Genomic DNA, 26,744 nt, shown 5'->3' with positions numbered 1-26,744 from the left:
AACTATCACCAAAGCATCCACAATCCCTACTGCCACTTCCCTCAAGACCCTAGGATGGAAGCCATCAGGTCCAGGGGATTTATCCGCCTTGAGTCCCATTATTTTACTGAGTACCATCTCCTGAGTGATTTTAATCGTATTTAGCTCCTCCCCCCCCCCCCCGAGAGTCCCCTGTTTGTCCAGTGTTGGGATATTCTTAGTGTCCTCTACTGTAAAGACTGAAACAAAATATTTGTTCAGCATTTTTGCCATCTCCATGTTTCCCACCATTAATTTCCCGGTCTCATCCTCTAAGGGACCTACGTTTGCCTTAGCCACCCTTTTTCTTTTTATATAACTATAGAAACTCTTGCTATCTGTTTTTATATTTTTTGCTAATTTCTTTTCATAATCTAACTTCCCTTTCTTAATCAATCCTTTAGTTACTTTTTGCTGTCTTTTGAAGAATTCCCAATCTTCTATCCTCCCACTAAGTTTGGCTACCTTATATGTCCTTGTTTTTAGTCGGATACTATCCTTGATTTCTTTACTTAGCCACGGATGGCTGTCATTTCTTTTACACCCTTTTTTCCTCAGTGGAATATATTTATTTTGAAAGTTGTAAAATAACTCCCTAAATGAACACCACTGCTCATGTACCGTCTTACCCTTTAATCTATTTTCCCAGTCCACTTTAATCAATTCCGCTCTCATACCATCATAGTCTCCTTTATTCAAGCTCAGTACGCTTGTTTGAGAATCAACCTTCTCACCCTCTAATTGGATATGGAATTCAACCATGTTGTGGTCGCTCGTTCCAAGGGGATCCTTAACTAGGACATTATTAATTAATCCTGACTCATTACACAGGACCAGGTCCAAGGTTGCCTGCCCCCTTGTAGGATCAGTTACATACTGCTCAAGAAATCCATCCCTGATGCACTCAATGAACTCGTCCTCAAGGCTGCTCTGCCCAATTTGATTTGTCCAGTTAATATGATAATTAAAATCCCCCATAATTATGGCTGTTCCCTTATTACATGCCCCGACTATCTCCTGATTAATACTTCTTCCAGCAGAGTTGCAACTATTAGGAGGCCTATATACTACGCCCACTAATGTTTTTTTCCCCTTATTATTCCTTATCTCCACCCAAACTGTTTCATTATCTTGATGCTTTGTCCCAATATCATTTCTCTGTATTACAGTGATTCCTTCCTTTATTAACATAGCCACCCCACCTCCCCTTCCTTCCTGCCTGTCCTTCCTGATGAGTTGTCACTTCATCAGGTTGGCACCTCATTTTTAGGTACGCCTGGTGCTGCTCCTGGCATGCTCTTCTACACTCCTCATTGAACCAGGGTTGATCCCCTGGCTTGTTGGTAATGGTAGTGAGAAATATGCCGGGCCATGAGGTTACAGATTGTGCTGGAATACAATTCTGCTGCTGCTGATGGCCCACAGCACCTCATGGATGCCCAGTTTTGAGCTGCTAGATCTGTTCTGAATCTATCCCATTTAGCACGGTGGTAGTGCCACACAACACGTTGAATGGTATCCTAACTCCTCGTGAAGACGAAGTCCCGTCTTCGCACAGTGCGGTGATCACTCCTACTAACACAGTCACAGACAGATGCATTTGCGACAGGTGGATTGGTGAAGATGAGGTCATGTAAGTTTTTCCCCTCGTGTTGGTTCGCTCACCACCTGTCGCAGGCCCAGTCTGGCAGCTATGTCCTTCAGGACTCGGCTAGCTCAGTCAGTAGTGGTGCTATCGAGCCACTCTTGGTGATGGACAATGAAGTCCCCTACCCAGAGTACATTCTGTGCCCTTGCTACCCTCAGTGCTTCCTCCAAGTGGTGCTCAACATGGAAGAGGACTGATTCATTAGCAGGAGGTTTCCTTGCCCATGTTTGACCTGATGCCATGAGATTTCAAGGAGTCCAGAGTCAATGTTGAGGACTCCCAGAGCCACTCCCTTCTGACTGTATATCACTGTACCGCCACCTTTGGTGGGTCTGTCCTGTCGGTGGGATAGGACATAGCCAGGGATGGTGATGGAAGAGTCTGGGACGTTGGCTGAAAGGTATGATTCTGAGAGTACGGCTATGTCAGGCCGTTGCTTGACTCGTCTATGGGACAGCTCTCCTAATTTTGGCACAAGTCCCCAGATGTTAGTGAGGAGGACTTTGCAGGGTCGACTGGGCTTGGTGTGCCTTTGTCGTGTCTGGTGCCTAGTGGTCCATCCAGCTTTATTCTTATGACTTTTTTTTTTAAGCGAGATTTTGCAACTGAATGGCTTGCTAGGCCATCTCAGACGGCAATTAAGAATCAACCACATTGCTGTGGGTCTGAAGTGATGGAATACTCTCCACTTGCCTGGATGAGTGCAGCTCCAACACTGAAGCTCAACACCATCCAGGACAAAGCAGCCAGCTTGATTGGCACCCCATCCACCACCCTAAACAAACATGCACTCCCTTTGCCGCTGGCATACAGTCGCTGCAGTGTGCGCCATCCACAGGATGCACTGCAGCAACTAGCCAGGGCTTCTTTGACAGCACCTCCCAAACCCATGACCTCCACCACCTAGAAGGACCAGGGCAGCAGGCGCATGGAAACACCTCGACCTGCACGTTGCGCTCAGTCACACACCATCCTGACTTGGAAATATATCGCCGTTCCTTCATAGTCGTTGGGTCAAAATCCTAGAACTCCCTTCCTAACAGCACTGTGGGAGAACCTTCACCACACGGACTGCAGTGGTTCAAGGCGGCGGCTCACCACCACCTTCTCAAGGGCAATAAATGCTGGCCTCGCCAGCGACGTCCACATCCCATGAACGAATAAAAAAAATTGAAGCTCCGGTGCTGGTGATCTCTTGTGCTGTATATTTTGTATTAGCTGGCAGAGGCTACACCTGTATAGAAAGGAGGGATGCGGCATTGGCAATGTCTCCAAGGAGATTAAAAGACCAACCCTAATGTTTCAGGCAACACTCTGGAAAGTGATCATCAGTTTCGTTCAGTTAGTTGCACTCTCACCTGAGTCAGAAGGCTGTGGGTTCAAGTCCCATTCCAGGATTTAAACTCAATCTACAGCACTGAGGGAGCGCTAAATTGTCAGCTGAAGGTGCTGTCCTTCAAATGACAGATATTACACATTGAGGCTCTGCCAGCTCAAGTAGATATTAAACATCTCAGCACTTTTCCCAAAAAGAGCAAGGTGGGAGTTCTCTTAATGTTCCAGCTGACATTCTGTGCCGAAAAACAAATTGATTGTCAATTTTTTTTCCCCCAAAAAGATTCCTTGGGCCTTTTTCTCCTTTCCAGAAGGCACCAACCAATGTGGAGGCATGGCCCCATGAATGCTGCCAATACCTCATGTGTAAGCCTAGACTCTAAATGTAATGAGGCTAATCAACCATGGGGAGGCAATCACATTACAGTCCAATCCTATCCCATTCAATCCAAACATGACTTTCCAGCAGGGACCACGAGACAATCAAGAATGGCTGATTTTTACCCTTCCTTAACCAGGTGCACCAAAGCCAACTTTAGCAGCATGACTACTATTCTTGTTGAGATAAGTTAACTCAGCACCCATCAAACTTGGGACCTTCCAGGTCTGGATGGCTCAGTTCTACACTGGGCAGTGCACTTACCAATTGAGCTATCGAAGCAAGCTAGTAAAATCATTAGGTGCTTGCATTCCATAGCAATGCAACAGACCGTAAACGCATGGGTCTCCCTCCGCTGCTGTACTCCTAATGTAAACAAGTCCAGGTTCCAGGAAACAACACCATCCTACACTCCCAGTTTCCCACCCGCGCCCCCCCCCATCCCATACTATGTCATCGGGATTAGAGATTCAGTTACATAAACAAGCGGAGCTCATCCCTTACATGTGACTTCAGTGCACCTGGAGACGACTTCCCCAGTCACAGCGTACAATCAATGGCACACATTAATCACTCTCCCAAAATAGGAAGCAGGAACTGCTCAAGTACAGAATACCTTTTGAGAAATTGAACATTGTGTTTGGGAGGTGGGAGGTAGGGGGGGTAAAAAAAAAATCACACACTTGAAGTATCAAGAATCAAGTTCTTATTTATATTACGCTGATTCTACAACAATATTAATGCCTCCGATTGGATTCCAAATCTGACAGGCTTGGTATGATTAGGATGAACCATTTGTATCGTGGCTGGTTTGCTCATCCCAAATATCCTTCACAGAAACCACAAAACTAAACTCCTGGAATAATCCATCAGTCACATGTCTGAGATTCCATCAGGTTATGGCAACAGCAGCAGGTACATGCCTGAACCCCTTCAGGATTGTGTCAGCAGTATCGCACACTGAAATCCCACTGCATTACTTCAAGTACACTGCTGAAAGTGAAGCAGATTACACTAGTCACTCAGAAACCTAACCACAGTCATCAAAAGGTCTTTAGTGCTGCATCGAACGGAATGGCTGAATAAATAAGTCAAATTGCTGCAAAAATGTAAACACCATTTAATTTCTAATCAAGTACTCAATATTCATATGCCTCTACAAAATGGCATCAAAAACAATTGACAATATTCTAAACCCATTTCTTGGATCTTCATTGCTTTATTTGCACTTCCTTGTGCGTCAGTCATAAAGAAATGGTTTGCCGTTACAAGAATAGGAGAAAGGTAACAAGCTGGTCTGGTGCCAGTCTCCAGAAAGGTAGATATAAAAAAAGAGACCACTGGGAATATGCTCCCATCCTCTCCTGAAGGCATTGACTCATGTTCATGTGGTTTCATGGGCACAGCAACCATCCAGCATCTGAATTAAGTGGGCATTCTTTAAGTGCGAGCCTTACCTTTCAAACTCCTGTCCCAACATCATCACTTTCTAATGTTATGGAAGTTATTAATTCAAACCGTCCATCACTTGTGAAAGTTTAGCCTAATGATTCACATGTGCTCCACATTGGCAAATAGTTCAGCAAGCAGCAGCCAACATGGATTTGGGAAGGGAATCTCAACTTCTTTTGAAGACTTCACAAGTCAGTAGTCGAGGTCCCTCCAATATAATTTATTCAGGCTCCCAGAAAGCCTTTGACAAAGTCCTGACTTGAGACACCAATTAAATTGTGGTCATTTAGGAGTGAAATCAGAAAGCACTTTTTCCACACAAAGGGTTGTGGAAACTCAGAACTTTCTCCCCAAAAAAGGCTGCTGGTACTGGGTCAATTGAAACTTTCAACAGAGATTGGTAAGATTTGTTAGGTTAGGGTTTACGGAGTAAATGCAGGTAAATGGGAGTGGAGCGACAGGTCATCCATGATCTAATTGGATGGTGAAACAAGCTCAAGTGGCTAAATGGCCTCCTCCTGTTCCTATGTAAATCAAGATGTGGAGATGTGGGGTGGACAAATGTAAGGAATCTTACAACACCAGGTTATAGTAACCTGGTGTTGTAAGATTCCTTACATATGTAAATCAAGGGTAGAATACAGAACTGGATTTTAAAAAATGGTGTACTCATGAGACACAAAAATAGGTGAGGGACTGAGTGGAGTAACTCCTTGTTTATGCACATAAATTACCTAATACAGAAACCAATTCTAAGCTTGTTAAATTTGCATATAAAAGAGATTGAGATGCATGATATGATTAAGGTTTCACAGGAGTTGACCAGTTGTCTATTTGGGCAGACAAATAGCAAATGAAATTTAATACTAACAAACACAAAGTATTGCATATTGGAAGAATGAGCATAAGTATACAATGAAGAAATGGGATTAGAGCAGGGAGATTTTGAAAGGGTCCTAGGGGAGATGGTAGATTAGTCAATTTCACTATGAAGACAATGGACAGATGTAATGAAAAGCAAAAAATAAGTTGGAGAAAAAATACTGGCAATAATGTAGCATCATTCACATGTCTCAAAGCACCTCACAGCCAATGAATTATTTTGTAGTCATTGTTAGGTAGGCAAACACAGCAGCCAATGTGTACAGGAAGGCACAACAAACAGTAACTAGATAAATGACCATTTGGGTGGTGTTGGTTGAGGAATAAATGTTGGCCAGGTCACCAGGCCACGTCCCACTCTCTTTAAATAGTGCCATGGAATCTTACATCCACCTGAAGCAGCACAAGGGAGCCTCGATTTTAACACTTCAGCCAAAAGACAGCTCGACAATGCAGCACTCCCTCAAGTATTGCATTGAAGTGTCGGCCTAGATTATGTGCTCAAGTCACAGAATAGGGCTTGAACCCATGATCTTCTGCCACTTTGTTGGGATATATAGCAAGAACAATGGAGTGCAAGTCTATACAGAAGTTAACACTGAGGCATAATAATGCACCCAGAATAGTGCATGCAATCCTGGTCGCCATATTTCCAATGGAACATACATGCATTGGAAGAGCAACAAGAGTGTCTCAGAATTGTGTAACAGTGTAGAATCAAAAAAGGAAAAGATTTAAATCATCTAATTTTTCAGAACATAGTTTTTATGCAGTCTGTAGGCATTTTCCCAGCCCTCAAGAATGTTCTGATACCATAAGGATTGATAAATAGATCGGGTTTGAAAACCTTGGAGAGGCAACATGGAGCTGTTTTTTGGAGGGAGTATGCTTTCTTCCCGGCTCGTTTTGGTGAAACCACACTGCGTGTGATCTTTAGCAGAAACTCTAATTCCCACTAATGAAACAGGAAGACCATTTCACCATCAGGAGAGAGGCTACATGGCAAGACCTCCCGCTTCTGTCCTCGTCACTCAGTAATGTTAGTAGGCTTGCCCCTTCTCTCTGGAGATTGAGAAATAATGAAAAAAAAACACACTAGCATTGCATGCCACATGATGGGACATACCTTGAACCTTCCCTTCCCCGTCAACTTTTTAAGAGCCGTAAATAGAGGCACCACATATAAAAGGACTAAAGCATGAACCAGATGGGCTACTGGTGGCCACATTCACTTACTGCTAGAAATTCAAGTGTGTAGCCTGCAATCGCCAAAAGTAGGATGAGCCCCACGTTTCGAGAATTTAAGTTTGTAAGTTTTCATTCAGAATGTGTAAATATATAACAATGGCCATCTTGGGTCTACTAAAACCAACAGATTTATTGGTTAGAAAGTGGAGCCCGTTAATCTCCAATAATTTAGCAACACAATGCACAATCAAGTTCATTAAGATATTAAAAAAGGAAGTAACTGTTGTAACTTGTTTATTAAATTGCTTGTACAGCTCAAAATTTGAATGAGTCATTTTGCTCGTCGCAACACAGCAGTTCATTGTTATTCATTCCCTGTAAATCTACAAGAAATCCAGCACTCAGTGCATCACAAGTGTTAGGGTAACATGGAGGTCATTGGTCAAAGTTCAACTTCCCCTCATGTGACCTTTGTGTGAATTCTTGAGAGTTAAAAAAGGAGAAAGGAAAACGAGATGGAACAAAGATTAAAGAGACAGACTGAAATTGCCTTGAGGTGGGACGAGAGAGAGAATGAGAATGTGCTTGAAGGATGGATGCCACAATGAAATTGGTTTTGTCAACTTGCTGTTATGTTGGTAGTCCCTTCACCATGAAAATTAGCAAACTTCTACCAGTCTAGCAAGCTCTGAACTGAAACCATCCCTTTTGCAATGAGGTCTGGGTGCCTACAGGGGACATGCATCACAATATTCAGAAGCAGTTAAAACTTCCAGGAACTGGAAGGTCCACATGCCCTGTAGGGATTCATATCAAATTTTCCATCAGCCTGGTTTGGATCGGGTGAGGTTATAGGTCATTCACAGTAGCACCCAGGAAAAGAGCCACGACAGCAGCAACACTCAACTTTGCAGGTATCCAGTTTATTGATTAAAAAAAAACATACTTCACGGCCATGTCTCGCTTCGCCATAGTTCTGAACATTGCAACATCAATAATACACAACAGAACCCTGTTGAAGCCTCAGTAATTAATAACTAACATTTTGAATGTCAGGATACATGTTGCTCATTCTTCTAAAATCAAAGCATATAAATAAATCACTCTCTGACTACTGAGACAGTTCTTCAAAAATCTCCATTAGTTTTTGCCCTGCAGCAGAACTGCTGTCTGCAGGAACTCATCCTAACCTCAGAAATGTGCCAAAGCTGTGGCTATAAAACCACCGGTCAGATTTTACAAACCTGAGTTCAGCCCTTACATACTTTGCATCATCTTTGACCATTGCCATCACCTATTGCTTTGTGCATTTAAATTTTTTAAAAAAAAAAACCCACCTGGGTGGCACAGCATTTGCTTGCGTAGCGGAACAGACAGGGCAGGTTAGTTACTGAAGGCGTAGCCTCAGCCAGCTTCTCTCCTCATTCCCTGCCGAACGCCACAGCTAATCCATTACCCCTTTCAAAAAAAAACCTGTATCAGCCTGTTGCTGAAACCAGAGACCAACTCAATGGTAACAGCACTGTGCAAAGCACAAGGAGTTTAACACCTCTCATTTACCTGCAATTTATACAGATATATTGTTCATCTCTACTGTTAGTATACAGCAGTGTGACTGAAAATATTTACAATGGAGCCATTCTCTGGGGTTTGTATATAAACATTTAGACAGTAAGGGCTTTCTTGATACCTCCCTTTACAGACATGAGAATTGCACACATTGCATTCCACAGTAATGACGTGTATCTGTACTGTATGTTCTGCTGCACTATAATTTCAGGGCAATAAACCATTTCTCCCATAGAAAAAAAAACATACCACTAACAGACCAGGAAGGTCTTGGGTTCGATCTCTGATCTGTATAGAGTGAGCAGCAAGTGTATTACAATTGGCCTTAATGCCTCTGGGTTGTGGAGGGGGGGGAAAAAAAGCATAAGCCAGAGATCCCGCTCCAGATCATTCTCCAGCGATCCCCTGCTGGAAAGCATCTTTGTGGGCAAGATGGTGGGAACAGGATTGGGCTCACCTGTGATTCCTTCCATAGGAGGACAGGCTGTCGATACACTCCGTCTCATCCCACCCACACATGAACAGCCATTTGGATGAGGTGCCAGTGGGCATCCAGAATCTGTGGAACCAGAACCCAGCAAGACCGAGAGTTTTTAAAGAGGAGGGCGGGGGGGGGGGGGGGGGATAAATGGAAGGGCTGACAGTTAAAAGCAAGAGGCAGCTGCTCACACTGGGGCTGTCATCCATCCAGTTTCAACTTAGACAGTCTGGAAATTTCTAAAATTGGGCATAAAACGCCTGACTTTTAAAACCAAAGCGTTCCCTCACCCACTTACTTTTGTAGCTTACAATGTAGAGGCATTCATTTTTAATGTTTTGCAATGAATGTTCAATGCCAGAAAAACATGAGGACTCCAACCACAATCCCACCCCCATCCATTTGATTTGCTACCTTCACCCAATTGTAAATTCAACTCCTACTTCCCGTCTGTGTCTGTCTCTGCGTGTGTCTGTGTCTGTGTCTGTGTCTAGCAGCCCAATGGTGCACATCCATGCACTGTCCAGTATGGTAATTGGGCAAGGTGCAAGAGCATCGGAACCATATCCAACACTGGTCGCCGCTTTCAGGAGTGAGGGAGAAAACTTGAAAAACAAGATGTCTATAGACTTAAAAAAGGTAGTGTGGGCAAAACAATTCCCATCAAATCACTCTGCTTGCTCATGTCTTTTTCCATCATCTCAGGCTCTCCAGGACTCTGTCCTCTCTCCCACTCTTCACTTTGATCATATCAATGATCTCGTCCATTTATCATGCAATCCTAATTACTCTTTTGCTGCCGATTTCATTCTGCATTTACCAACATGCTTCAAATCCCACACTCCATCCTCTCAAGTTCCAATACTGTCAGTGCAAATGGCTGAATTACATGGCTGTTATCACCATGTCCTTCTGTGGAGCAATGAAAAGTTGCTTTTCTTCCAATTTCAAACAGTTTTTTCGTGTTTCTTGCACATCTAATCAACTACCATCACTGCTTTACTGGCTTAGCCCATTGACATTCTTGGCCTCACTGTATCCACTGAACAAGTGAAATTCCACATATCCTTCACTGCTAAAACTGCCCAAGAAGCATAACTTTTCTCAGCACTTAACTCTATAGAAAGCGCAGGTCTATCCAAGACTCCTCTCATTTGCGGAGACACCTATCCCTGACGCACACTCCTGGGCAGAATACAAGAACAACAGGTGATCCCTTTTTCATCGCTAGGCTCCAACCTTTGTCCTGTTAGTCTTCTTTGCTTTTATTTCAAACGATATTCCTATGGTCAGTGCTGCTCTAAACTTTATCTCAAACAATTTAGCTCATTGAAACATAAGATTATGCAGGGGCTTGACAGGGTAGATGCTGAGAGATTGTTTCCCCTGGCTAGAGTCTAGAACTGGGGGACATAATCGCAGGATAATGGGTCAGCCATTCAATACAGATGAGGAGGACTTTCTTCATTCAGAGCGTTGTGAATCTTTGGAATTCTCTACCCAGAGGACTGTGGATGCCGAGTAATTGAATATATTCAAGGCTGAGATGGATAGATCTTTGGACTCCAGGGGAATCGAGGGATATGGGGATTGGGCAGGAAAGTGGGGTTGAGGTTGAAGATCAACCATGATCTGATTGAATGGCAGGGCAGGCTCGAGGGGCTGTAGGGCCTACTCCTGCTCCTATTTCTTATGTTTACTTTCTTGTTCCTTCAGAGTTTCAAATAGGTTACTGTACACACTTCTCTCTACTGAGCATTAGTTTGCTAGACTGAAACCAACATTGTCAGGGAGCTAGCAGCAGTGGGAAGGAAGCTGGTCTGGAGGACCAGTGATGTCAAGATTCACTGCACACTTGGTTTAGTCGGTAGCGCTCTCACCCGTCAGAAGGCCGTAGGTCCAAGCCCCAATCTAGGCGCTCACCATATACTGTCCCTACCGCTTATACAGAAAGAGAAAGACAGACCAGCATTTATATAGTGCCTTTCACAACCTCAGGATGTCCCAAAGCACTTTACAACCCATGAAGTACCTTTGAAGTGCAGTCACTGTTGAGATTTAGGAAACATGGCTGCCAATTTGCACACAGCAAGGTCCCATTAACAGCAATGTGATAATGACCAGATAACCTGTTTTTTTGAGTGATGTTGGTGGAGAGATAAATATTGGCCACGACACCGGGAGAACTCCCCTGCTCTTCTTTGAATAGTGCCATGGGATCTTTTACATCCACCTGAGGGGGCAGATGGGGCCTCGGTTTAACGTCTCATCCATAAGGCGGCACCTCTGACAGTGCAGCACACCCTCAGTACTGCACTGGAGTGTCAAGCTGGATTACGTACTCAAGTCGCGAGTGGGACTTCAACTGATAACCTTCTGACTCACAGCCGAGAATGCTACCAACTGAGCTACAACTTATAGCGGGTGCGTTCGTGTTAGCTTATAGTGGTTGAATTGCGTTAACTATGATAAAACCGCGGTTTCAAACAAGTGTCAGTAGCCAATTTGGCTCCAAGCTCTACCTTGTTCATGTCGGAGCCATCAACATCCAAAAGAGGACAGGGACTCAGTACTTTGACAAACGATGGGGAAAGACGACAATTAAATCCTGCAGCCCGAGCAATGGCCAGTAAATACATATAATAGTCACTCAGCCACTGTTTCACCACGCTCCCAGATACAATCAGTAGCACTGCAAAACTGAGACATTCAGCTCCTCAGGTGAATAGTTAACAGTACAAAGACATTTAACAAGCACTTCCATTTTCTTGAAATCAGTGGAGCTTTTAAAACAGTAAGTAGAGAGGGTTAAGTAATTAAAGTAATTGCATTTTAATGAGAAGTAAAAAGCTTATTGAATTGCCCAAAATAGCTGACACGCTTAATATATTGTAAGCAGCACTTTTGTAATTGACTTCTATGGTGATGGAAAAAATGGTTAGCATTGATTGCGCTGTATAGATGTCTGGTTTCTCAGATGAGATGTTAAACCGAGGTCCCATCTTTCTGCTTAGATGTGCTACAAGATCCTACGGCATAAACCAAAAGAGTAGGGTGCTCGCCCCTTATCTTGGCCAACATTCATCCCTCAACAAACACCAAAAAGGTCATGCAACTAATTTGGCTGTTTGTGGATCCTTTTAATTGCTCCTTTTGCCGACACAACAACAGCAACTACACTTCAAAATGTAATTCATTGGTAGTGAAGCGTTCGGACATGCAGAGAACATGAAATGCGCTCTATAAATTAAAGTTCTGTCCCAGGATCTAAAACTGTGAATCTTCTCTCCTTCCCCACTTTTTAATTTGGTGCTCTGCGTTACAGGTTTTGGGTTTTCACCTTGGTTTCCCAATAAAAATGAGTTGAATCCTATCCTGCTCCAATCATCACTCAAATACAACAGAATAAAATGCTACAATTGAAAATTCCAATGGGCAGCGTTTAGAAGATGGCATCTATACAAATAAAAATGATTAAAAGTTATCTTATGATTATAATGTCCAGTTTCTAGAGGATCACATCAGTCTGTAGACACCAGATCAGGTTTTACATCAAATTCATTCTGACCGTTCCTGGACCATACAATCTTACAAAAGTACTAAAAAGGTAAACTCAAATACAGTTTACTTGCATCCCATGCAATACTTCACCATGATCCATCACCCTACTTAAAATAGAGAAAAAATATAAAGATGTAAAATATCAAGAAATAATCTGACTTCAAAAAAATTAAGCAAAAAGGTAAACTTAAAAATAATTTTTAACATTCAGCCCCTTCATTTTCCAAGTGGGATTTAACTTTCCTGTTTAAACTGAGCATTAGTTTGCTGGACTGAAACCAACATTGTCAGAGAGCTAGCAGCAGTGGGAAGGAAGCTGGTCTGGAGGACCAGCGAGAGTAATTGTACCCCAATGTGTTTAATGAATGGTACTTCCATGGAAGTACATGTCCACTGACAGCCCAGGAATCATTGCGTAAAGCAGCTGATGATCATCCCCAATATGTAACCTTCACTCCAGTGTTGTCAAGCGTCCCCACACAACCACACCTTTAAACATCCTATTGGCTCAATTTTGTCACAAAACTTGTCAAAACTCACATAATTCTGTAATTTACTCTGTTGTACCATTAGTCTCACCAGTCAACCATCTACAAACTAATAAAATTCAGTTCCCAAAGTTTCTCATCCCTCTGGCTTTGCTAATAACAAGCACTCCAAACTAACATACTCTGAACATGCAACTTACAACATGCCAGGAGCATAATTGAACATCTTTTGAGTGGGTGGGTAGTTTAATAACTTTACATCAAACCACAGCAGAATCATAAGCACAAGCCCAATCACAGAGTGCGGGTGAGAAAGAATATGTGTTATAGTTGAGGGGAAAGGAAGAGAGACGGTTTCCCTGCGTATTATAGGTACAGCAAAATAGTGTTCTCTTTATAAATATGTTTATGATCTGACTATCACTAGCGTAAAGAGGAAATCTCCTTATATTTGCAAAACTGAAGGTGCATTTAGAATGGGTATACAGAATTGGAGACTATCAGGAGTGCAGCGCTTTACAAATCTGAGCGCGAAACCGTTAAACACTTCTGCCAAATGCTCCTCTGTCTAGTACTTGAGATTTGTGGGGCAAAATGTACAACCACTTCATAATGTGGGAAACTGTCCCTGAAAATTTCCAACGCTCATTATATTAGTACAGTTATAGAAATGTACATCATTCATCTGCATTATTAGCTTAACAAAAAAAAACCATTATAAAAAGCATCACTGATGCTTAAAAAGAAATTAAGATCCATTTCTGCAGAACAAACTCCATGGTGGGTCTATAGCCCACAGTGTAAAAGGAGGAGATTCATTCACTCTCTGTAGAAGTGGATCGTACAAAAGGTTGAAACACAGAGTCTATAGAGGTCTTGAGGGTCTTTATGGTTTTCCCCGGAGGTGGCTTTTTTTTATTTCAGGGGGCAATACCCACTGCTGATTTCGGAAGATACTTTGTTATAGAAAAACATGTTGCTGTGCTGTAAGCTGCAAATGAATCTCGGTGAGTAAAAAAAAGGCTAATAAAATTTTCTAGTTATTTCTCCTCGTCGCGCTGTGCTCTGTGTGACCATGCATGCAGATTAGCAGCCCACACAGGCACTGAGAACGGGCACTGCTCATTTCAACCAAGGTCCTTTTCTCTCTCGCTCGACTCCCCGTTGTGACCGCCTTTTCACTCTCACTCCCAGCCCTTCTACAATGTACAAAATAGTCACAAACACAGAGCATGGCGATTGTCTCCGCACATACACCCAACTGAGTGTGCTGTTTTTAAAAAATGAATCCATCCCATTAAATCACAATGATCTATAGTCCTGATCGACACAATTGCTGTTATTTTACATATATAAGACATCTTGTGCTAAACATTTCCATCCTGGACTGGTGGGACAGATTATACACTGCCCACTATATACAATTAACCTCTTTGAGTGCAACATTGAAGCAACCAAGACTAAAATACAGATTATAACAAGACTTTAGTTTATTCCAAGAATGCAGTGAATAAAGAGATGTACTATGTCTCTAAGTTTCCCTAATTCTGCTTTTATGATACTCAGTACAGAGAAGAATAACTGACTATAGCTTGATGAATGGTAATGATCCTGTGCAACTGTTCAGGAAAGTGAAGTGTGTGAAAATAAGCCACATTTTAACTATTCGGTGCTGTTCTGCATTCAGTTTTAAGAGTAGTGACTACCCAAAGCTATGAAGAATAAAATATTAGAAACTAGGCAAATGGATGGGTTGGTTAGAAAGGTCTGAGGAAAGTAAGAGAGGAAGCCATTGTTTGCATACTTAAGCAAAATGAAATTCAAAACTTGTAGCAGTAAAAATTTACAGATAATTTGTAACTCTTTTTAAGTGACTTCAGCTCAGTCGAGTAGATTCAATATCATGACCAAACCACCACCAGGCAAGGCTTTGTGCTCAGCCTTGTTCAGTAATATTGAAGAACACCTCCCAACATTGATCATTTTAACCCTTTCCCAGCCTCTCAATTCTTATATGAAGACTTGTTAGTCCATTTTTCAAGGCATCTTTGGAAGGACAAGATCAATGCTAGATAGTGACTCAGCACACATCTGTGCTGTTGAGGAAATAGAATGAGTAAAACCACTGGATCTTCCATGGCATTGCTCACATTATACGGATTGGGATCTAATCACTCTTAATGCACTTGTGGGCAGTACTCAGCGTGTCGTGATTAGAAGCAGAGTCCTTGCTCTCGCTCAGCTTACTCCCACTGCCTCCAAGCCTTCTGGCTCCCTCTACAAATTAATTCCCTCCCTTGCCACTTCATTATCCCTCCTCTCCACAGTTCTGCTGGCCTGGTTACTATCTGGCTTTACCCACCATTCACTTCACTCAGCATTCAAATCAATAGTCAGGCACTCAGTTGGAACTGCAAAACGCACAATTATTTTTCTTTAGCAAACTCTGACAGAATAAAAAGTTTCTAGGGGGAAAAGCAGCTTTAGCACAGATGGAGGAGGGTAGGGCTGGGGGGGGGGTGGGGGGGGGAATAGTTGAGGGATGTAGTCTTTGATTGATGTGTCACTCAAGTTAGACCTCAGATGGGCATAGCAAGCTGAGCTGTGAAGTGTCAGGGAGTCTATGAGGTCCAGCAGGGTGAGTAGTGATGGGGAGTTGGGGCAAAGGCAGAGCATCAAAGAGGTGTTAGAGTGACGAGAAGATGAGATGGGTCAATAAGTGTATTACGTAATGGGGTGGAGGAATGGTCATGGCAGCTCAGCAAATGTTTTTCTTGCATTGTGATTGGGGAGAACTTTTTTTTTTTTGCATGGGAGGATATCAGGGTCAAAATTAAAATTGGGGAAAGGTTTTGTGAAATAGTAGAAGATAAATTAGAAGGGAGAAAAACAGTGACAGAAACACAATGAACCAATGAGGAAAAAAAAAATGAAGAGCTCACTGATCATATCAGACATAAGGAAAATTAGACAGTCAGGAATCAATCTCTGAAAAGATGTAGCTGTGAAATTGTGTTGTACTAGCATCTGCACTTGTGTTTTTTAGTCAAGCATGACTATTACATCCCTATACGTGCGCGCACACGTTACAATTCCCCACTCAAATTCTCTCAGGCTAACATTTCCATAGGTCGAAATGTAGAAAAGGGCATGTGAGTTACCACACACTTGAGGGACTCAGTCAGAAAGTTGGAAATAGAACAGCAATTTTGTCAAAGAATAGCTGAAAGGAATCATGGGGCTGACTGATTAAACTCTGAGGCACCTTAAGACCAAAGCCAAAACTGAAAGGTGGCAATGTAGGCTCCACAATCACTACATTACATGGCCAAAATACATTTTTGAACAGACTTGCTTATGAACTCTGCGCTTCGCGCCACCTCTGCTGCCTTTGACCATTCTATCCTCGAATGTCGAACACTCAATGCTCCCTTTGTTTCCTGCCCCTCAGATGTTCTTCGACGGATCATTCCTCCATTCAAGATGGTTGCCTGAAGTGCTACTCCATCACTGCAAGGATATACCTGCCTTGAGATCTGCCTTGAATCAAAAGACTACATTGCAACAAAACACATGGATGTTTAAATTAGGGTCTCAACATCTTCTCCAGCCTTCAAGGCCAACTCTCAGGCAGATGCAATTTTGTGCAGTATTTTGAGTTTATGACCCGTACTATAACAATGCTCCCTTGCTGCCAAATATGCCCCATTTCTACTGCAAATATGGATTCATATGAACATATGAAAACAAAGCACAAGAAAAGACCGGCTGGTCCACCAGGCCTGTCCTATACGGTAATGGAGAGAGTTCTATACACCATCTCCTCACCACACAGCCGTGCAATCTCCTGGCAAAGGCAAAATAAAAAGGAAAAAAGGCCAATTTTGGAAAAAATTCTGGAAAATTTCTCTGACCCCTAAAGGCAAACAAGTTCCAGTAGACAACCTTGACTGGGAGACACCCCTCCCTCAATACCCTACTAAATGCAGTTATGTTGGCCATAATCAGGAACACGTTGAGCACCCTTTTGAATGCAGATTTACTGCGAACACTCATTGGAACAAATTGCCAGAACACGCAAAGTTCGACAACTCTGTGAAAACAAGTACCGAACATTTAAACCAGAATTAAGTTTACATAACTTAAATTGATGGCCACTGGTCCTTCAAAACCCATTTGGCTCGGATAGTATGGACCAAGTCTAATCCGGTCATTATTCTGACGACCTCAATCAAATCTCCTCAATGTCTACACTTATCTACTGTAAAACACCCCAGCTCTCAGCCTATGGTGGTAATTGAGGGCTTTAAACTATGCATCAGTTGAGCAGCCCTCCTCCGTATCTTTTCCAGGGCCTTTATATCATCCACCATGTGAAGGGGCCAAAATTGGACAGTTTTGTAGATGAGGCCAAACCAAGGCCTTGTACAAAGACAGGATAGTATTTCTCGTTTTGTATTTAAGCATCCTGACAATACATGCTAACCCTCTATTTGCTTTTTCAATAGCTTCACAGCAAAGCAACAGTACATTGGCCATTATTCAGAAGATCCCTTTGTGGGTCAGTCTGGCCAGGACCTTCCCTGGGACGGGCAAAGTACATACAGACCGACAATCACCAAGGCCCATGCCGGACACTAGTGTCACAGCCAACAGCCGTTTGTTTACCTTTGCCACTTAGTGAAACCTAGATGAGGAACTGTGGTGTCTCCATTAGCACTGGTGCCAGGTCATTTACATTACTGGTTATGCGATAGTGCTTCTGCTATTGGAAACAACCTTGTAAAGTAATGGAGCACTTTATATTTGCTAAATCACCTTTCGCCCTACAGCAGTGACTACACTACAGCCAATGAAGAACTTTTGAAATGTGCTTTGTGACACCCGGAGGTAGTGAAAGATGCTATATAAATGCAAGGCTTTCTTTCCCTATTTACAATTGTGTCCGGGTCAGAGACCATTGAACCTTATCCTTCAACAACAAAATTTCATCCTAGATTTTGCTATTGCTTAGGAATGAGATGCACAATTCTAGAGAAGCTACACCTTTCGAAGCACCTCCTCAAACCTAGGTCGAGGATTCAACAAAGAAGCTCTTGATGACACTAGACTTCTATTCTAGGACTGGGAACGTTAGTGGATATTAATGAACAGAAAAATCCAGGCAATGCTTTTCTTCAACAAGTAAATAGTGAAACATTAATTCTCATTCCCAATTTTTCTACAGAAGCAGTGGGCATTGTGTTACTTCACAATATTTTCCAGGTAAACAAAACATCTTGAAGTCAATCTTGGGCATAGAATTTAAAAGCACTGGCATTTGTAATTTAACAAGTAATGTGACTGGTAGAACAGAGGGGACTGGGAGCCTCAGCTATACTCGTTTATTCTTCCCGTATAATATCATTCACTGGAGCTCGAGAGAGAGCAGTAAAGTTTGAAGTGTAGATTCAAGATACAAATGAGAACCCTTATCTGATAGCATTTAGGGGAAAATATTGATAACTTAACAGTATTAACAAAGATTTACATAGAAGTTACAGCACAGAAACAGGCCAGTCGGCTCAACTGGTCTATGCTGGAGTTTATGCTCCACATGAGCCTCCTCCCTCCCAACTTCATCTAACCCTATCAGCATATCCTTCTACTCCTTTCTCCCTCATGTTCTTATCTAGCTTCCCCTGAAGTGCATCTATGCTATTCGCCACAACTACTCCATGTGGTAGCAAGTTCCACATTCTCACCACTCTCCGGATAAAGATGTTTCTCCTGAATTCTTCATTGGATTTATTGGTGACAATCTTCTATTTATGGCCCCTATTTTCGGACTCCCCCACAAGTGGAAACACCTCCACATCCAGAGAGAAGAGCCCCAGCCTGTTCAGTCTTTCCTGACAGTTATAACCCCTCAGTTATGGTATCATCCTCTTAAAACTTTTTTGAACCTTCTCCAGTGCCGCAACATCCTTTCTGTAATATGGAGACCGGAACTGTACACAGTACTCTAAGTGCGGTCTAACCAATGTACAACTTGCACACGGCTAGGTACTACAAACAGCAATGAGATGAATGACCAGTGAATGTGTTCTGTAGTGTTGATTGTTAGATAAATGTTGGTTGACACCAGAACTCCTGGCTCTTACCTGAAAAGGTGCCAGAGCATTTTATACACCCACCTGAACACTTGCTAGAACATCTCATCCAAAAGAATGCTGCACTCCCTCAGTGTCAGCCTAAACTATGTGCTCATCCTGAAGTGGGGCCTGAACCCAGAACCTTCTGATAGAGGGCCAGTTTCTGACCTTAACTTTAAGCTAATCCCAACTGAGAATAACTTGTTCCAGAAAACAAGTCTCATCTTTATTTTAATAGGACTATGATGACTGCCCCTTTGAACTTGGCTCTCTTCTCTCCTATGTTGACAATATATCATCCCACATAGAACCACCTCCTGAAATACCCAGTATTGAAATCAAAACAGATCACACCATCTCTTTCTCTAATTCATGCTTTGGCAGCACCTTGAAAACTGTAGAAAGACAGACATTTATATAGCGCCTTTCAAGACCTCAAGATGTCCCAAAGCACTTTACAGTCAATGAAGTACTTCTGAAGTGTAGTCACTGTTGTAATGTAGGAAACACAGCAGCCAATTTGCATACAGCAACGTCCCAGCAATGAAACAGCAATGACATAATGACCAGATAATCTGTTTTGGTGATGTTGGTTGAGGGATAAATATTGGCCAGGACACCAGGGAGAACTGTCCTGGTGGTTCTTTGAAATAGTGCCTTGGGATCTTATGTCCACCTGAGCGCGCAAACCAAGGCCTCATCTAACGCCTCATCCAAAAGACGGCACCTCCAACACCGTAGCACTCCCTCAGTACTGCATTGAGCTTTTTCTTCTGCCTACAATCCATAGAGTTTGAACAAAAAAATACAAGCTTGTTGTCACCTAACCGCTACTTCCTGATTTACCAAATCTTCTCAATCTCTTCAAGCTTAGCGGTGTCCTACACAACAACTTGCACTTACATAGCACCTTTAACATAGAAAACTGCCTCAAAGTACTTCAGAGGTGTAATCAAAAAATGCGCAATGGACTTTGGTCCTTCCCCATTTTTCTTAGTAGAAATCAATTGGAACTTTAGCAACGTTGTACAGGTAAATTAGCCGTAATTGCAACCAAAAGCAACAAAGTTAACGACTAGAATTCAGTGACATACTCCAAGGGTTCTAACATAATCATAGTCACCCAGCGGAGGGATTATTGGTTTCAATAACGCTCATTACTAAGCACCAATATTTTTTTTCTGCAGCTGCTTCTTATTTAGTTTTACATCGATAAAACCTTTGTGTATAATCCCATCGGCTGACCTATAATTAACTGCACTCTGCCAGACGCCTGAATTTACTTGTAAGATTAAACCACTCATTAAATCCTAAAAAACAGACTTTAAAACTTCAGTACTTCACAGGAGGCGACCCTTTTCTTTATTTTAAAAAAAAACTTGAACGGTGCAATTTGTTTTGATATAGTTGCCAGAGTCGCTAAAAATATAATTTATCTTAAAAAGTACCAAAAATCCAAGTTAAGTTCAAAGCCTCCCTAAATTGCCCAACATTAGTGAGGTCATTCTTTTTAAACCCCATGTTAGGGAATGACCCTGTAAGCGTACCAGCAATATTTCTGGGTCACAACAGAATATTGCTTGGAGGGTACCAGAATGTCCCAGGTTCTACGTCCAGTCTGTATGGAGCTTGTTGCTCCTAAGCAGCATTCCAGGGTGCCATGGTTAACCTGGGCACCCTAGGGTTGGGGGAAAATGCAGTAGCAGTGTCTGCTCCTGACAGCCGTTCAATGACCCAAGCCAAAAAGTGCACGCGCGGATGCCAAGGGAGAGCTGGAGCACCCCCGATCTCCTATAGAATCGCCATTAGGGTGGCAGCTGGCTCCCCATAGGACAGTACCCAGCATAAGTTAGCACTTCAAGAAAGGCAGAGGAGAGAAAGCAGAGGGTGCATTTCACTGCAAAGTATAAACAGCTGTAAGAGTGCCACAGTGTGGAGGATGACGTACAAGAAACTGTTCCGCACATCAAACGTAGCTCAGTAATATTGTCTTGTATCACCTATTTTCTGACTAAAACAAACCTGTAAAAAGCCTTTGGGGGGGAAAAATATTAAGTATTGCAATTTGAAACTAATTCAAGGCCGAGAGAAACACAAAATGAATAGTTCAGTTTTGCGTTTTACAAGAATTCAAACCAAGAATGAATTCCCATCGCCACAAACTTTGTACCCTCGCCACCAAATGAATCCCCTTCTTCGGCCACTGTCTCAGGTTGAAGCAGACTGTTTGCAACCACGGCATTCCTATTCAATCCCAAGGTGAGCACAAAGACCGCTTACTCCTACCTCAGTAACATCGCCTGACTCCGCCCCGCCTCAGCCCATCTGCTGACTAAACCCTCATCCATGCTTTTGTCACCCCAAGATTCGACTATTACAATGCTCACCCGGCTGGCCTCCCATCTTCCACCCTCCATAAATTTAAGCTCACCCAAAACTCTGCTGTCCGTATCCTAACCCGCATCAAGTCCCGGTCACGCATCGCCCCTGTGCTCACCGAGCTACAATGACTTCTGGTTCCAACATCGAAAATTTTAAATTTTCATGCTTGCATTTAAATCCCCTTCATAGCCTCGCCCCTCCCTACTTCTGTAACCTGCTCCAGCCCAACAACTTGGCATTCCTCTAACTCTGGACTCTTATGCATCCTCCATTCCCTGCAAACCAACATTGGCAGCTGTGCCTTCAGTCATCTAGGCCCTAAACTCTAGAATTTCCTCCCTAAACCCTTACACCTCTCCAATTCCCTATGCTCCTTTAAGACCCTTCTTAAAACCCACCTCTTTGACCAAACTTTTCATCACCTCTCAATATCTCCTCTCCTTTAGCTCTGCATTCATTTTTTTTGTCTGATTACACGTCTGAAGTGCCTTGGAATGGTTTGCTGTGTTAAAAAGGTACAAGTTGTTTCAATGCAGCGATAGAAATCCAATATCCTGCTCGAGATGGATGCCACGTCGGGCACAGGACTTCACCAGCAGGCCATTCTAACCACAGGAATCCCAGTGCTCCTTGTTGGGAGAGATGGGAGCTCCAGAATTAACATTCCATGGCAGGACAGTACTGTTTCTAAAAAGGGCAGAGGGAGGAGTGGGTGCATTTGTGAGACCACTGCAGTCTTCACCAGAGTAGAATGCCATGCAGCAAAACTCAAAGACAGGCCTAGAACCACTCCCATAACATGTACAGAAGCGTGTAACCACTCTGATTGACCAAACACAAAGTGCTTTCGCTAAACAACTGTCTTATGTGAGATGAACTGCTAAACCTGGATTGCATTACACTGAAAAACTTGGAGGGCTCCCTCACACAAGTGCTAGGAGTCATCAATCGAGTCATGCCAAAGGAAATGCTGGGTTAATCACTGGTGCCTAACAAGTGTTCCAGACAGTCACTATTATAAAAAAAGTGTACTGGTGGTGCTCCCAAATGACGTGGCAGCGAGACCAGACCAGAATGGTTCCAGGTTACATCCCAGATGTGTACTGAATTCACCAACACCAGCTGCAACACTATAGTTAGTGTCTCTGGGTCACAAGAGGACAAAAAAATGCCTCAGCTGTGCAGAACCCGTCCACTCCTGTGGCTCAGTGGGTAGTACTCTTGCCTTTGAGCCAGAAGGTTGTGGGTTCAAGCCCCACTCCAGAGACTTGAGCACATAATATGGGCTGACTTACCCCATGCAGAACTAAGGGAGTGCCACACTGTCAGAGGTGCTGTCTTTCGGATGAGATGTTAAACAGAGGCTCTGGCTGTCCTCTCCGGTAAATGATGTAAAAGATCCAATGGAACTATTTCGAAGAGCAGGTGAGTTCTCCCCAGTGTCCCAGCCAATATTTATCCCTCAACCAACATCACTAAAATAGATTATCTGGTCATAATCACATTGCTGTTTGTGGGACTTTGCTTTGCACAGATTTCACTGCTGCGCTTCCTACATTACAACAGTGACTACACTTCAAAAGTACTTAACTGGCTGTAAAACACTTTAGGACATCCTGAGGATGTGAAAGGTGCCATATAAATGCAAGTGCTTTCTTTGGAAACGTGTGCAGACACAGTGGACTAGTTTGTGCGGCTACTGAGTGGACAAGATCCCAGTCAGCAACTTAGTCGAATGGTATGCAATGCTAATGGTCAAGGATTAAACATGAAGGACTGGTCAACTTGGTTGAGGTGCTGATAGGCCTGCTGCCCTGTGGAACCCACAACTATCAGCTGCTATCTTCAAGGAGGAGAAAAGGTAAGGGGAAGAAAATTGGAGGCGGGAGGAAATCAATACTCCACATCAACAGCTCAACTATTGACTGGTGCGTACATGGGGAGGGGAGGTACAATCATGGATTTAATGTGAATTTTTACAAGTGATTGGAATTAAAATCAATGACCATCTTGGTACAAGTTTTTGAGGCTGAGCCAAACTGCACCATCACCAAGGTTTGAAACTATCTGGAAGAGAATTGCCTTCAACAGTCAGAAACACTCAACATTTCATCTCGAAGAAGCTAATTACTGGATTCATATTTTTCAGAATGTGGAACAGACACTGTATTTAGAAAAATCCAAGAAAAAGTCAAAACCCCTTCGAGCACCAGAAACTTAATGAATTCTACAAGAATAGGCATGGCTCAGTCATTTTATTTTTTAAAATCGGTGTTTAACTTACATGCGGAGATGACTTTTTCAACAGGACCAGCAGTGCCTGAAGTACCAGGTTTGAGAAGCGTGGGCCAATAGGAACGTAATCTGAAATTAAACACATTATTAACGTGAGTTTTTTTTCTTCTTTCGAATTCCGACACTCGCCTCCCCAACTCCTTGTTGGGTTTTCATTCCACAGATACTGGACACCATCTGGTACTTCACCAGAGTGCCTATTCTTTATGGGTGGACCTAGACAAAAAGAGCGTTGACAGGCCATTCAGCTACAGCAGCACACAGCTAAGCCTGGCTTTGTCTTGTCTTGGAGTATAACTGACAGCACTCAGCAGCAGGAACCCTGGTCATTTTTCCCCTCCCTCTAACCAGGGGAGCTAGAAGCCAACTTAGTTTTTACCCCCGAACAACCCCCCCCCCTTCCTAACACCATCGTTCCTATCAAGTGACTGGGCAGGTAAGATGCACAAAACTCTTAGTATTGCTCTATATGTATAGGCGACACCAGCTCTGGGGGAGTGGGTGGGTAGGAGTTGGAGAGTGGGGGAAAGAGGAGGAGACAAAAGAGTAGAAGCAGAGGTTTCATGCAGGTATTAATTCTCCTTTTGGTTTGGCTGCCTTGCAACTTGTACACCTCCCATATCCACTGGAATAAAATCAGCAACTACTGTATGGGAAACACAAGCACAAACCTGCCTCCGATCACTCTGCGTCTCGATTGCACTATGCATTATTTAATCCACAAAAAAGTACAGTTTACAAATTTCCAAATTCTTCAGACATTTTTAAAAAGCCGAGCTGCTGATGCCCTCTCTGATCTGGAGCTTAGGGCAATGCAAAGATTTTGAGAAGGTACTTCCTGGATCCACATCTGCCCATCACTTTCTAAGGCTGAGAAAGCAAGTTTTCATTTCTCTTTAGAGAATTAACAGAAGTAATAAAGTACACAACAAATCCTCTCATTAAAATATACCAGTTTAAGTGTCAGCTGGCAGGAAATTGGACATGAATTTAGATTTGAGGTTAGGATCAGATCAGCCATGATCTTATTAAATGGCGGAGCAGGCTCGAAGGGCCAATTGGCCTACTCCTGCTCCTATTTCTTATGTTCTTATGTTCAGCCGTGGTTCAGTGGGTAGTACTCTCACCTGGGTCAGAAGGTTGTGGTTTCAAGACCCACTTGACACTTTATCACAATACCTAGGCTGACACTCCCAGTGCAGCATTGAGGGAGTGCTGCATTGTCAGAGGTGCCGTCTTTCGGATGAGACATTAAACTGAGGCCCCTTCCGCCGTCTGAGATGGATGTAAAAGATCCCATGGCATTTCAAAGGAGGGGAGTTCTCCCCGGTATCCAGGCCAATATTTATCCCTCAACCAACATCAAACAGATTATCTGGTCATTCTCTCATTACTTTTGTGGGACCTTGCTGTGCACAAATTGGCTACCATGTTTCCTAAATTACAAAAGTGACTACACTTCAAAAGTACTTCATTGGCTGTAAAGTGCTTTGGGACATCCTGAGGTCAGGAAAGGCACTATATAAATGCAAGTTCTTTCTTCCTACACGTGGCGTTAAAAGGGAGATCAGTGGGTAAGGTGAACAATTCTTGCAGTACTGCAGCCAATTGACCTCACGCATTTTATTCCAGTTATACTCCTGCTCCTCTGAGCTTCTGAGCCCCCTTGCGGATATTTTATGAGTCTACATAGAACCCCAATATTTTTGAACCTAATCCTAAAGTTATTTCCGCCTCGTGTTTTTTGTTGGTCTGTGGGTGAGGAGCAGAATTAAAGCTCATGGGTGAACAGCTATTAGCTGCCACTCAGGAGCAGCACAGGAACCCATTATGCAACAAGGAGGTCAGTTTATAAAGCAGATTCCCATTGTTGGTCACAGCGTGCAAGTCAGGAAGGGACAAGCCGAACGAGAGACTGGGTATTGTTCCAATAAGGCACACAACTTGCTTTCCCCTCAGGGAAGCCGTCATGCGTTTGTTTATGGTGGCAAACGAACAAGTGATAATGGGTTTGAACAGTCAGATGGTATAAAATGAACTAGGACTTAATCAATGTTCTTCAGACAGCTATAATACAACGGGCAATTCTGTGATCCAGCACGCAGCCACACTCGCAAGGAGCGCAGGTCTATACATACAGCCCTGTCTCTGGACCCATGCTCCCTGGAAGCACAAGATAGTGGAGTTATCCCTATGGTCGCATGTGCCACCCATGCAGAATCAAATACCCGATTTACATTGAAAGCTGGTATCGTAATTTAATCGGATCCTGGGATTATGGCTCCAAGTGGCAAATTGTCCTTTTGTAGCTTGCTCACACATGGAGACAAGCCACTTGGGCCTGAATAGTGACTGTCTGAAAACTATTCAACCATGCAGACTAGGTCCTGTCCCTATCCAGTGTTTACACATGTCCTTCCAGCAGGTATCATTGGATAGCAACCAGAACCATGGACCAAATTTCCCCCCCACCCCCCCCCCCCCCCGCCCCATCTCTGTGTAGCCCAGATACCCAAGGCAATTGTCATACTCCCAATGCTGCCCTGGCTGAGAGCAGTAAATCAGCATAGGCCAGAGATTCCTCATGTGGGAACCTGGACAGTGACTGTTGGAAAATTATTTGACCAGGAGAGGCAGAACATCGGAGCAGGAATTACTAGATATAGTAATCCAAAGCAAGAATGTTGACTCATTAACTCTCTTCTTCCCTCCCTTTGTAACCCTCAGGGTCACAAAGCAATTGTACTAATACGTGGCTGAGATCATTCTGGAATCTCACCGCACAGAAGGCCCATATTGCCCGTACCGGCTCTTTGAAAGAGCTATCCGATTCGTCCCACTCCCCCACCCTTTCCCCATAGCCCTGCAAATTTCTCCTTTAAGTCAATATCCAGTACCCTTTCATAAGTTACTATTGAATCTGCTTTCACCACCC

The 26,744-nt window shown here is 43.2% G+C and overlaps 1 protein-coding gene across 2 annotated transcripts in view; it reads right to left on the bottom strand.

The window, feature by feature from the left end:
* LOC137300014 (vesicle-fusing ATPase) overlaps positions 1–26,744 on the bottom strand; it is a 218,961-nt gene that overhangs the window by 51,064 nt on the left and 141,153 nt on the right. The window contains exons 17-18 of one of the 2 annotated variants that reach the window (XM_067969100.1): positions 23,799–23,878; positions 4,132–4,373 (exon numbers count right to left, since the gene is read on the bottom strand). In XM_067969100.1, coding sequence (XP_067825201.1) covers positions 4,362–4,373; positions 23,799–23,878 — 92 coding nt within the window. In that variant the 3' untranslated portion in view covers positions 4,132–4,361. Of the gene's footprint in view, positions 1–4,131; positions 4,374–23,798; positions 23,879–26,744 lie in introns of those variants that run through there. The other variant, XM_067969099.1, reaches the window with a different exon arrangement.

The sequence above is a fragment of the Heptranchias perlo genome, chromosome 30 (genome assembly GCF_035084215.1).
Source record: "Heptranchias perlo isolate sHepPer1 chromosome 30, sHepPer1.hap1, whole genome shotgun sequence".
Classification (NCBI taxonomy): domain Eukaryota; kingdom Metazoa; phylum Chordata; class Chondrichthyes; order Hexanchiformes; family Hexanchidae; genus Heptranchias; species Heptranchias perlo.
The sequence above is the reverse complement of the archived record's forward strand: the minus strand, read 5'-3'. Positions and strand labels throughout refer to the sequence as shown.